Source organism: Amphibalanus amphitrite, unplaced genomic scaffold (genome assembly GCF_019059575.1).
Source record: "Amphibalanus amphitrite isolate SeventyFive unplaced genomic scaffold, NRLGWU_Aamphi_draft 000025F_arrow, whole genome shotgun sequence".
Lineage (NCBI taxonomy): Eukaryota > Metazoa > Arthropoda > Thecostraca > Balanomorpha > Balanidae > Amphibalanus > Amphibalanus amphitrite.
The window spans coordinates 141,597-154,275 of NW_024881521.1; the positions used below are offsets into that span (position 1 = coordinate 141,597).

At 45.9% G+C, this 12,679-nt stretch overlaps 2 protein-coding genes across 19 annotated transcripts in view; one reads left to right on the plus strand and one right to left on the minus strand.

Moving 5' to 3' along the window:
* Positions 1 to 5,022, minus strand: part of LOC122393519 (protein phosphatase 1 regulatory subunit 12B-like) — a 33,010-nt gene extending 27,988 nt beyond the window's left edge. For 6 of the 13 annotated variants that reach the window (XM_043389705.1, XM_043389697.1, XM_043389670.1 and 3 more), the window contains exons 1-6: positions 4,629 to 5,000; positions 4,066 to 4,196; positions 2,212 to 2,333; positions 1,277 to 1,436; positions 761 to 905; positions 75 to 217 (exon numbers count right to left, since the gene is read on the minus strand). In XM_043389705.1, the coding sequence (XP_043245640.1) occupies positions 75 to 217; positions 761 to 905; positions 1,277 to 1,436; positions 2,212 to 2,333; positions 4,066 to 4,196; positions 4,629 to 4,916 (989 nt within the window). In that variant the 5' untranslated portion in view covers positions 4,917 to 5,000. Of the gene's footprint in view, positions 1 to 74; positions 218 to 760; positions 906 to 1,276; positions 1,437 to 2,211; positions 2,334 to 4,065; positions 4,197 to 4,628 lie in introns of all 13 variants that reach the window. The other 7 variants (XM_043389737.1, XM_043389729.1, XM_043389744.1 and 4 more) reach the window with 4 other exon arrangements.
* A 485-nt stretch (positions 5,023 to 5,507) lies between these two features.
* On the plus strand, positions 5,508 to 10,122 carry LOC122393611 (60S ribosomal protein L21-like). 6 transcript variants are annotated; one of them, XM_043389854.1, is made up of 4 exons: positions 5,508 to 5,690; positions 7,461 to 7,599; positions 8,378 to 8,599; positions 9,951 to 10,122. In XM_043389854.1, the coding sequence occupies exons 2-4, from the start codon at positions 7,471 to 7,473 to the stop codon at positions 10,080 to 10,082; spliced, it is 483 nt and encodes a 160-aa protein (XP_043245789.1). In that variant the 5' UTR covers positions 5,508 to 5,690; positions 7,461 to 7,470; the 3' UTR covers positions 10,083 to 10,122. The 6 variants fall into 6 exon arrangements, with proteins under 6 accessions (XP_043245789.1, XP_043245776.1, XP_043245796.1 ...); XM_043389841.1 differs by having other exon boundaries at positions 5,673 to 5,696; XM_043389861.1 differs by having other exon boundaries at positions 5,688 to 5,736.
* The last annotated feature ends 2,557 nt before the right edge of the window (positions 10,123 to 12,679 follow it).

Consider the following 12,679-nt stretch of genomic DNA (forward strand, 5'->3'; position numbering starts at 1 on the left):
CCGGCCCTGATATGTGCCTCTGACTGGTGTGCGAGCGGTGCCGCCTCCCGCCCGATGTCCGTCCCGGCACTGACCGTCGCCGGAAGGTGGGCTGCGGCCGCCTGCTGATGATTTCGGCCACCTCCGGTCGGTCGCGCGCCATCAGAGCCTGCTTCTTCTTCAGCTGCTCCAGCAGCGTCAGTACCTTGTCGTCCGCCACGCCGAATACGGTCAGACCCTGGAGAAATGCAGCATAGAGGGAGGAATGGTCAGACCCGGGAGACGTCAGGGAACGTCGACACCCTAGAGAGGCACAGTGCAGAGGAAGGTGGCGTAGAGAGAAACATGACACACAAAGAGGTGACAGTCAGAGTCAATACAGAGATACAACACAAGCATACAATACGATGTTCATGCAGAGATACAAATTACAGGCGAATGGGACGTCAGCTGATCCGGGAGCAAACAGAAAGAAGGAGGCAGCGGCGAGACCATGGTCACGGCGACAGAGGAATGAGCCGGTCGGGCTCTTTAGGCAGGCACAGCGTGTCGATGAATACTGCAGCAAGATTTGAAGAAATATGCCACATAGGTACTAATATGGATTGATGGGCAGCCCAGCATACGACTGCTTGCAGCACCTGATACTAGGGCCTTGTCACACATCTGACACTGAAGCTGCGACTGGTCCGAGGTACAGAGCAGTCCACAGCACGTCAGTCGACCCCGGTCAGCCCTGAGACCGCCCTCACCCTCTCTCCTGCGCCCGCCGAGCTCTGACCTGGTGGTTTTTTATGTCCATGTTGCAGAGGTTCTCGGCCAGCACCTGGCAGGCCTCGGGCTGCGCCCAGTAGCCGGCCGCGTGCAGTGGCGTCCAGCCGTCATAGTCCTGCGCGTTGATGTCGGCACCGCACCGTAACAGGAGGCTGTGCGGAGAGACGAGAACGGTCAGCATCATATGACGTACTACGTAGGCTGTGCAGTTCAAACAAGCAGCTACTCTACACATTACAGCAGACTATGCAGACAGATAGGACGAAAGTAACGACTCCAACACAGCAGACTGTAAAAGCAAATGAGTACAACCAATCAGGTACTGAAACTGACCCTGTCTACTGGCTCTGTCAGTAAACAGGGTCACGAGTCGGGCACAAGATGAGCACCTTCATGATCGGCGCAACAACTGGCCGATCACTTCACATTTGAACAGAGCCATTCCACAGCTTCCGCGCCCCGGCATCCCTAATCTGCGCCCTGCTGTACCACTACGGTTTGTCGTCGTCCCATGTCCACTCACTCCATCGCCTGGATGTATCCTTTGGCGGCTGCCACGTGCAGGCCGGTGGCGCCCGTCTTGGGGTGCGGCTGTTCCATGATCTGTCCGGCGTTGATCCACTGGCGGGCGTCCGAGAGCAGTCGGTTCTGCTCCTCGTCCTTCACCGCCTCACAGTCGATCCCTGACGCACGGGACACGGGACGGGTCAGAGGCGGCAGAAGCACACGGACGTGGGACGGATATGGGACAGAGTCGAGCAGGGACGCGACACAGCACTGCAAGTGGGCACGGCACGGAACCGGGTATGGCACGGAAACGACCAGTTCGCGGAAGGTACGGGAGAAAAGGCTCCGTGACACCACTGTTAGCACAGCGTCGCTGCTTGGTCGACCTGCCGGTTCACTCTGTTATAGGACAGCACAGATCCTGTCCTCTGACTTTGTGAGCGGTGTTGTGTCATGCATTCGTGTATGGCACACATCGACACCTTTTTTTAAACCCCACATCTGCTCTCCCGTGAATTTCCGGGAGGCACGAAAGATCTCCTTTTAAAAGTGTCCAATCGTCCGATCCTGATCAAATATGTGTGTTCGTAGGCCTGTTCTGGTAATGCTTTATCTGCCAAGACAGACAAACTTGAGAAAAATCGAGTGATTGTACCTTTTTTGAAGGTCTCTAACCAACTTGTCTGAAATTCACCGGAGAACAAATGTGGGGTTTAAAAGAAAAGGTGTCGACATGCAGTAAAGTTATGGCAGCCACAATTTCGCAACGCCACGTTTGCAACTTCACAACAATGCCACGTTTCTTCCACAAACAATCAGTTTTCTTTCCTACTCGGTCCACTACCTCAACATTACCAACCAGTGCTAACGACTACCGCATTGCATTTTCTCTACTGTCTGCCAAGGAAGGTCCAGCCCCCTACTCCGACCGCGGGGACGCGTATAACTCACCCCGAACGGCGATCTCGTGCCGCAGCAGGTCGCGGACCTCGATAGCCTCCTCACACAGGTCCACCGGCAGCTCGCCCTCGTTATTGACAGCGGCCACGTCGGCGCCCTGGTCTATCAGGTACCTGGGGAGAAGACGCAGGTCGGAGGTCACTCAGTTGCAGCTGTCCAACGGTCGTGAGGCACGCGGAGTGCGACACATTGGAAGGACCTTTTGGACACCCTCCATTGACCTACTTCAGAATCAGCACAGTCCCACAGAAGTAACAGCACACACTGCACAAAATTTAATAGCACAGACGTCGTGAAAACACTGCATCTACCTACTGGACACAGCAGGCACGTGCCATAATACTGGTGCACGCTGGATATTGGTTGAATGGTTCACTGGTAGATGCAGGGAAAGAGTTACAGGCACGTCGGTAACCTCAGGTAAATCGGAAGCTGTACACATGCACCACATCGATAAATACGGGTACATACTCACGTCCTAGCAATCCACTCTAATCGACGACCACGAATCCGGGTCTGCCGAATCGCCTCCTCTCGACTGGGCCGCTGCCAAAGGGCCACATGCTCCGCGCACTGCTCGCGCCCCTCCCTCCCCTCCATGCAATCCTAACCCACCAGCCAGCATGTAAGCCCGATTCTCGGCGCCGAAACATCGCACAGCGAGCCGCTCCGCTGCTTAGAGGCGCAAGAGGTGTCGTGCACGATTGGCTTTATGCGACCCAAGTGGTGTATATGGGTGATTTTTAGGTCCTGAACCACTCAATTCTGAGGTTAATCTGCTGCAGTTCATGCTACCTCATCCATTTTGAGAAATGGTGACAGCAGCTATGATCAGCCAATTATAAGCAAACAGGACACATCAAGAGTTGACAAACAAGGGGTCCAAATCGTTAGAGAGTATTAACAGGTTTCATTACCAGCTAAATCAGTAGGTTAACTTTTTCAGCCCACTCAATGTCTGATAGGCAGAACTAGGTACTGAGAGATAATTGGACACTATTCAACTTGTCCACTTATCCACTTAATAGGTATAAAGCATGAAGCTCAGGACACATGTCACAACACATGAAGGCAAGAAGTCCCTCAAGTGGGAATAAAGCTGCTTTTAAGGCGAATCACACAGAGCACACTGATTTGTTCTACCTCAGTCAGCTTGCAAAGCCTAAACATGAACAGTTCACCTTATGTGTACTCCAGGTTAGATATAATTTCTAGCTTGTTTTGGGACACAATGCATTACTGGCCTTTGTAAAGTAAAATTCTGAATAAGTATAACCTGTAGAAGTTCATTTTAAGTTTAAAATGCACCTATTAGCATGGTTGTTGATTTTCATTTAGTGCTCAGTATCACAGCATACAAAAGAGAACAGTCCCTTATGCCTGATTTCTTTTTTAAAAAAAGTGAAAGCTCATCCAACAAATTTGTTGGGCAATAAGCAACAGCAATATGATAAGTACCTTCTGAGCCATAACTGCAGGTTCACTGGTAATATACCTCTTCCCAAGAGCAGTACAGACCCACATTAAGCACTTTGGTGGCCTGACTGGGCACTAAGTGCCTAGCTGAACACCAAAATCTCAAAACAAATTGGCAAAGTACTTTCTGACTAACTGGGAATGGTGAGTACATGAAACTAAAGATGATGCACAGAAGCTTGGGGAGAGGTGATAATGCTGCATTATAGGTGGGAAAAAGGAGAAGACATATCCACTAGTTTACAGTCTGAAATCTGAATATGCACTAAAAGGCTTATACAGGCATCCACTGCTTGGCTGGAAAATGCATGCTGTTATTATCAAAACTGACTTCATGTTAAAGCAGCACTGGTTGGTTGGGAGGCTTACCTTGCCAAATCAAGGTGGCCACAGGAGGAGGTAACGTGGAGTGGTGTCCAGCCCTCATTGTCGCCCTGGTTGACGTCTGCACCGTTTTCTACCAGGAACTCCACCATGTCCAGCTCATTATCAATACAGGCCTGGAAACAGAACATATGCATTGGAAAAACAGTGGGTAGGCACTATAAACATGACAATTAGTTCATTATTAATCATTTTCCCAACACATATTTTGATAACTTATAAATTGGCATTCTAAGCAAAAAAGAAAATACAGCTCCAATCCCAAATGAATGACCATAACTATTCCCTCCACTTAGCCATTATGTGACACCTATATGACAGCACTTTCCAGCTTCCCTGAACGGAAACTACAAGAAAATTATAAATTGCGGTAATTGATAAATATATAAACATGTTATTGGTGACCAATATAATCTGTAAATATGTTGTTATCATAGTAAACAATAGCTAGGGCTTGCTGACACTATATTAGAGATAATAATTCAACATAAGCCACTATGTGCAACTGTTACAAATTCATCCGCAAACAAACGTGGTGGCAGTAATACCTGGTGAAGAGCCGTTATACCATCCATGTTGGCAGTATTTATGTCAACTCCCTTAACTAAAAGGCGTTTTGCTTCATCAGTATCGCCCGCAGAGCAAGCAGCCAGGAAGACACAAGGATCAGAAAACATGATCCTCCGGTTATTATCCTTGGGTGTTGTCCCTTCTTTGCTCGTTGCAGACTCCTCCCATCTTCTTAGCTGCTCTGCACGTTTCGCTTGAGGGGTAACACTGTTGTCAATGAGTTGAGGAGTCCTGAAAATCGCGGAGTTTCGTGTATCTCTCGACATTTTTGGTTGCAAATATCACAGCACATCATCAAAACTCATCTCCAGTCCTCAACATGGAGGGAGCGGCTGCACATCCACTCGCATCTGACACCTCAACACACATCCCGGCTGGCATATTCCCTGACTGAACTAGCGAGTTGACCATTTTCTTACCAAGAGACATCTGCCGGCAGGAGTTCATACTTCTAGGCAAAATAAACCATGAAGTACGGATAAATAAAAATATGCGATTTGTCAATTGAAAATAAATCAGTGCATAACAAACCGGACACAAAATCACGTATTTATATTTGTCTTCCAAATACCAAATTACATAAAACTCATAACAATCGAACTCTGACGACAAGCACCAAACACTAGGTAGGCTTTTGCGAATCCGCAAAAATAGGTAGGTATCTATTTGCGTCATTGGTGTCTGCTGAAGATGCTTGTTTTGTTGCTGTTTGGTATTCGACATTGATGGCTATGAATAAATCCACAATTCGTAAGGTATAAGATAACTCAAATTTCAGCAAAAGCAGAGATGCGAGACATACCACTTCCAAGGCCATACCGCAAGTCAAGTTTGCATCTCTAATAGAAATAAAAATTAATCGTTTCATGATTCATGCTTTTTAGGATGAACATTGAATAAATTTTCATATAAAAGAAATTCTCAGGAAGAAACTTGCAATAAATATCAAAACATTTGAAAATTGAAGCACTTAATTATTTTATTTCAAAGGCGGCGCCGCAAAATATTGTAAACTTCCTTTTGAAACAAGCACGATCGTGGTTAGTGTGCGGCAAAATCCATACTACTGTTTTTTGTATTTATTAGGCAATGGCGTACATTTAGAAGTGTTTTCGTAGCTTTTTGTGTGTATTTGATTAATAAAAGTATTGTTTTGCTTACAATGGCGCAGCTTTAATGCTTTTAATGCTTTTGCAGCTTTATATCCGGTATCGTGATACCGTCTTAAAGGAAATAGTTCACTTTTAACATGGGGTTTGGAGCTGGAATAGCAGTTTTGTTGCTTGCGCTGAGACTAGCACAAATCAGAAGCTTTTACGGCCCAACGATCACCCTAGACGAAGATATTCCATTTTTCGTTCCGAAAAGAGTGCCTTGCAGAGGAATGCAGTCACGTCATCGTCAGCCAATCAGAATGCTGCTTACAGCCGATGGGTTTGTCCTACGCAATATGATTGGTCAACGCGTAATAAGCTTCCGCGTCAAACATCATTTTATATAGAATATAGTTCTTCTTATACTAAAATATAGAAAATAATCCTTTTTACAAAAACGTTTTGTTTTATTTTCTGATCATTTTGAGCATAAAAAAAACATAAATCCATAGCAAAATACTAATTTCAGGAAAGTGAACTATTTCCTTTAAACGTCTACAATAAATCAGCAAAAAATGAAAATGGAAGGACATAAGCTAAAAAGTTGCTTTATGATATGCCACAAGATGTTAGTGGAGGTGATAATAGTTGTAGCTGGTACATGTTTTTCCACTTGAGATTGGTTTGTGGCGGGTGTCTGAAATGGTCCTGAAAAAGCCGTAATCGCCACGCCATATGTGGAAGGCTTTTGGTGTCGATACATACATGCATACATACATACCTGATGCTCCTCAAATTTACCATCTTCTAATTTTTGTGGGCCTACTTTCATGTATGCCAAAGCCTTATGCACAATGTCATCCCTGTGGCCAAGTGGATAAGGCTGTCTCCTAACTTGGCAGTGAGTTCACAGCCAGGAAGCTCCATGTTGTTTGACCTGCGCTCCTATATTTAGCCAGCTGGCAACTGGCGAGAGAGGGCCATGCTAGATCTGGGAGGACCATGCTGCCTTATACCTGCGGCACGTTTAACTTTCAATCCAAATTATCACCGGACGAGGGCAAGGCGGGGTGGCGGGTCCGTGATTTCATTCCCAACAGGCACTGCTTAGCGGGGCACCCTGGCCCATAGCCACTCATTCATCCATTCTGACAAAATAAATAAATGTATGTGACTACCAAGTACCAGGTATATATTGATGCTTCAGTTTCATAGAATTAAGTAAACAAATTCAAGACATGGAATGAATTAATATGTCTGAAGCTATAATTATAAATCTGAAGTATGCAATTTGTTGATATTTTCAGCATTGGTATTCAACAGGTATAAATGCTAAAGTTGCTTAAAAAGTGTATGGCGGGCTTACTCTAGATTTTATTTAATCAGTGTTGGTAAAGCTGGTGTTGCCATTGGCTGTAGGTATGTAGTAGGTTGTAACTTGTAGGTTAGTAGGTTGTAGGTCAGGAGGTATGGTTAGTTCAGGTTTGGTTGTTTTTATTGCACTTCATCTACACAATAACGTAGATGCTGATGGTAACACCAGCTTTACTGATACCATTTCATCAGTTGTTTTCATTGCTTTGCTGTAGCACCTGTAAGGCCTAATTCATTAAATTTGCATTAGCTGTTACCTTGTTATACTGAAGTGCATCACTGGCTGGTGATAACTATTTAATGTGCAGGCATCTTGTGACTAAGGTTTTGTTAACCTTTCAGGTGAGCCACCATGACGAACCCCAAGGGATACAGGCGGGGTACCCGCTATATGTTTGCCAAGCCCTTCAGGAAACATGGAGTTGAACACCTTTCCACCTACATGAAGGTCTACAGGGTCGGTGACATTGTTGACATCAAGGTGAGTCATTTTTGTTAGGTATCTATTTCTGATACATGATCACCCCATGACTGACAGTAAATTTAAAATTATGAATCCTTAGCAGGAAAACATTTAAACTGTAAACATGTAGTTACCAAATCTAAAGTTTCTTAATCTTCTTTTCATTCATTGTATTGCTTGCATGAATGAATCATTGTATAGGATGCGGGTGTTGGCAAAAAAGGATTCAAAGTAACTGAACAAGTACAGGTAAAACTAGTATATCATGGACTTACATGTAATGTAAGTCCATGATATACTAGTATACAACTATAAAATGTATATGTAACTACATATTTGCATTTTATAGTTGTATCATGCTTCTTAACTTGTCACTTACCTATTAATTTTGTAAATGGCATTTATGGTGTGGGGCCTGGTGCGAATCACCAGTTAGGTCAAGTTTCAGCACAATTAGCATGTGTCCAGTCCAGGCTTGTTGAGATATAACAAGTTGAACAATTTGCACACCCCTGATTGGGCATGTGGCACAGGTTATGACATTCCTCCAAATGCACCATAATCTGATGCATGTATGGTATTCTGAGTGGTTGGGATAATGGCTGCCTGATATGTTAGCCACTAAGAAAGCTCACCATGTTGGGCTGGCCCATGTAGGAGCAGATATTCCTGGTAAGTCATGCAAGACTCAGAATTGTGCCCCCCCCCCCCACTCATCATCCTGATGGTGGCGTTCTGATGCTGGTACCTCGTTATTGTTCTCTCCTTTCAAGATAAACTTATGATTCTTCACCAGGGTAATGGAGCGATCCACAAGGGTATGCCACACAAGTGCTACCATGGCAAGACCGGCCGTGTGTACAACGTGACCCCCCACGCCGTCGGCGTGATCGTCAACAAGAAGGTGCGCGGCCGCTACATCGAGAAGCGCATCAACCTGCGCATCGAGCACGTCAAGCACAGCAAATGCCGTGAGGACTTCCTTAACCGTGTGAAGAACAACGCTAAGCTCCGTGCGGTGAGTTGAAGTTTTTTTGTAGTTTTTAAAACAAGAGGTCGTCACATTGTTACGAGCTAGCGAGCGCAGCGAGCGAGGCGAAGTGTTTTCAATATAACGGGAAAATCTCAGTATGAGCGGCCCGGCCTGTACCGCTTTTGAGAGGCTTATATCTCAGCAACCGCTGGACCGATTGGCCTGCAGTCTTTTTTGTTGGGTAGCCCCATCCCTGCTACCCCGTAATTGACTACTTTTGATACATCTCAGTGACCGTCGTGGCACGTGCCACGTGAAAAGTCAAGGGTGTTCAAGCTGTTTTGAAAAAGTAGTGATTTTGAGAGGCTCGTATCTCAGCAGCCGCTTGGGCGATTGTCTTGCGGTAATTTTTGTAGGATAGCTGCATCCCTTCTACCAAAGGTCGGATACTCTTGATCTATGTGAGTGACCCCTACTGCACGTGCAAAATGCAAAAAGAAGAGGTGCCAAATTTGTTCCCATTTCAATAACTCGGTAATTAATGGGGCGATTTCGCTGAAACTTGGCATACAGGTAGGCACCCACCAGGCAAAGCATTTCTATGTGTTGCGGCTAGGGTGCTACTGCACGTGCGCACGTGCAGGGGGAGCTTCCAGATCTCGAGAACGGCTGGGCCGATTGTGCTCAAATTTGATACACGGTTGGGGACCGGTTAGTAGGGTGCCGTGCAAAAGTCAGTTTGGACCCCGTTTGCACGTGCGCACGTGCAGAATGCCGCTTCCAGTACTCAGGAACGGCGGGGCCGAATGCGTTCAAATTTGGCACACCGCTAGCGACCGGTTAGAAGGGTGCTTTGCACAGGCCCGTTAGAAGTACCCTCTCACCCTTCCGCACGTGCAGGGCGGCTCTCTCTATCTTGCTCGCTCGTTCTTCGCCCAAAAGGCGTTTTACTGGTGTATAGCAATGTGAGGACCTGTGTATAGCAATATTGTGTATAGCAGATATACACAACGCGAACTTATTGGCTACAGGACAGCTACATGGCCATGATTAAGCTTAGACCACATCCAATAGATGTTGCTTGGACCTTTCCCACCCCCCCCCCCCCTCAATCGGTGCAAAGTGCCGAGGCATACGATTGTACATTGCCGTTACTAATAACATTTGCATTAGCGACAACGTCTCTAAGGTTTGGCATCTGGGGAGATGCCAAGATCGTAATACTACCTGCAAGTAAAAGTGACTTATCGCGACGTTGCAGTCTTTCGAATTGGAAGTTCATTGTAAATGCAGGTTAAGTAGCGCCATCTACCTGATCTACCGTTTGCAGCTGTGTCCCGTAATGATCACGGAATTTCACAGCTATAATAATTTAACGATGCCTGGTCATCCTCAGGAAGCCAAAGTCAACAAGACCAGCGTCAGCCTGAAGCGGCTGCCCAAGCCCCCGCGTGAAGCGCACGTCGTGAAGACGGCCGACACCACCATCCAGGACGTCCGACCCAAGCCCTACGAGTTCATCATCTAAGTGCTGTCACTATTACACGAAAATATACGTCGGTGAGCCACTTGCTGCCTTTCGTATGCCTCGTAGTTGTGCCAGAACAGCTTGGGATGTAGACGCAGACACGGGGAATGGGGATCGCGTCAGGGGCTTGCGTGAAAACTATCCGCTGCTACTGAAGTCGGCCAGGCTATGAAAGGGAAAGCATTTGCATTCGAGTCCCATCCCATTAGATGGGGATGGTAATCGCTTGTATCTTTCCAATCCATATTTCCACTAGCAGCTGCACTCGATGGTGTTCAGGATTGAATCGGTCCTGATGTCAGAGTACTTCAAGCACCTCGTGATTGCGTTTAAAACGCTAAGGACATGGCAGTGTTCCATTTTTGGGAATTTTGGGTGGAAAATCACACCTAATGGATAAAATATTTTCATCCCCAAAACCAGGTAAATTGGAATTCTTTCATCTTTGAAAAATGCTCAACTCATGCTCAACAATTAACAGCCAGATTACCAGATATACCTAGCAGCGCCATATAGACAGTTAGAATAGAACTTATAGGTTTGCTACATAATACATAATTTCCATGAAAAAAATCGAAATCAAGGCACAAACCCAACAACTCACCCTGACTGACAACGAAAGAAAATAACCTTAACGAAAGAAAATAACCTTGCACACTTCCAGCTGTTAATAACAAATATGCGATGAATGACCTTGATCACCTCAACTGTTTGTAAAAACCAGGCTTGTGTTCTGAATAAATGCTTTTGGATATTCATAACAACTATGATTAGTGGTTTGCTGCCAACGCAAAACGGATGAGCCGCTGCTTGCGCAAATTAAACACTACCTCTGCATTTCGCTTTTGACTAAGTTGCGCAGGATACGCCTACAAAATTTTCATCTTTGGACCCGCAGTCAGCTGGGCACACCCTGGCACACCCTAGGGATGAATTTAAAACTTGATTTGCTCTAACTTCTTTCATATACAAAATAGGGGTATGAGACAGGTACCAACTTATTCTACATTCATTTCTGATCCTATTGTATCAATTTCACCACAAATTATGTCCGTCAATGGCTTCTAGAGGACTTTAAAGCTCGATGCGTCGGGCCTGGCCGAGGTCCAAGATGAAAAAAGCCACCCTGCGCACACCCTAGGGATGAATTTAAAACTCCGCGGGCTCTGGCTGGTTTCATAGGTAAAATAATGTTTTGAGACCGATGCCAATATATTCTGCGTTTATTTCTGATCCTATCGCATTAATTTCGCCACAAATTATGTCCGTCAATGGCTTCTAGAGGACTTTAAAGCTCGAGGCGTCGCGCCTGGTAGAGGTCCAAGATGAAAAAAGCCACCCTGGGCACACCCTAGGGATGAATTTAAAACTCCGCGGGCTCTGGCTGGTTTCATAGGCAAAATAATGTTTTGAGACCGATACTAATTTATTCTGCGTTCTTTTCTGATCATATTATATCAATTTCACCACAAATTATTTACGTTATTAGTTTTTAGATGTCTTTAAAACTCGAGGCGTCGGGTCGGGCAGGGGTTCAAGATGACTGACACTCCACCCTGGCACACCCTAGGGATGAATATGAAACTCTGTGGACTCTGGCAGATTTCATACGCGAAATGAGGTTATAAGACCGGTAATGATGTATTTTACGTTAATTTCTCATGCCTTTGCAATAATCTTACCGCCAATTATTCATTTCAATTAGTTTCTAAAGGTTTTTAAACACGAAGCGTTCGGCCGAGGGAAAGCCAAGATGAATGATAGGATACCTTGGCACACCTCTAGGGATAAATTTAAGATACGGTATTCCCAGATCTGCCCAATACATGTTCTGAAGCTGGTAGATGGGATTAAGAAGGCCCTAGCTTTTTAATAAATTATTCCTCGCCCGTATAGGGGGGTCGAACGAACCACCCCCTCGTTTTTTTCGAGAATAACTCGCGTAAAAAGCGGCCGATCGCGACGAAACTTTCAGGACCCTCGAGTCAATTAATTTGACACCTACTCTGAAAATCTCATATTCCTGACCCAAATGACCTTTGACCTGTGACCTATTTCTTGAGGCCATGTTTGGCCGGAATCGCGATTCGGCGAGCCGCTAATGCGTTCCGTTCACTCCCGTTCCGTTTCGGGTGTTCTGGTCAGTTGTGCTCTCGCTTTCCCTTCTGCTTGGGGTGTCATCAGCGATCCTCCGTTCCGTTGCAGTTGCTCTGATCAGTGATCACTGATGCCCTCCGTTCTGTTGCGGGTGCTCTGATCACTGATCACTGATCATTGACGCTCTCACTCAGCACTTATCATGTGACATGATACGAAGCTACCGCTCCGTTTCGGTGGCCGGCCATGAGGTCGGTGGCATCCTATTATCATTTTTTTTGCATCCCGTTCCGTTCCGATATGGATGCCCTGGTTACTGGTTAGTTGCACGCTTTTTATTGCGATATTGCGTATTATGCTGCGCAGTGCACATCGTTCCGTTTGGGGTGCCCTAATCAGTGACCCTTTGTCTAGTCTCATGTAGTGCACCGTTCCTTTCGAAGAGTTGCGCTGACACCGTTTCCATTTTCACTATGCGTAATGAGTACCGACTATCGCTG

What these genes read in the sequence shown, in the direction of transcription:
- LOC122393611 (XM_043389854.1), top strand. Translation starts at nt 7,471, where the DNA reads ATGACGAACCCCAAGGGATACAGGCGGGGTACCCGCTATATGTTTGCC. An exon ending in GTGACATTGTTGACATCAAG is followed by an intron (nt 7,600 to 8,377) that starts GTGAGTCATTTT and finishes ATTCTTCACCAG; the next exon opens with GGTAATGGAGCGATCCACAA. An exon ending in ACAACGCTAAGCTCCGTGCG is followed by an intron (nt 8,600 to 9,950) that starts GTGAGTTGAAGT and finishes GGTCATCCTCAG; the next exon opens with GAAGCCAAAGTCAACAAGAC.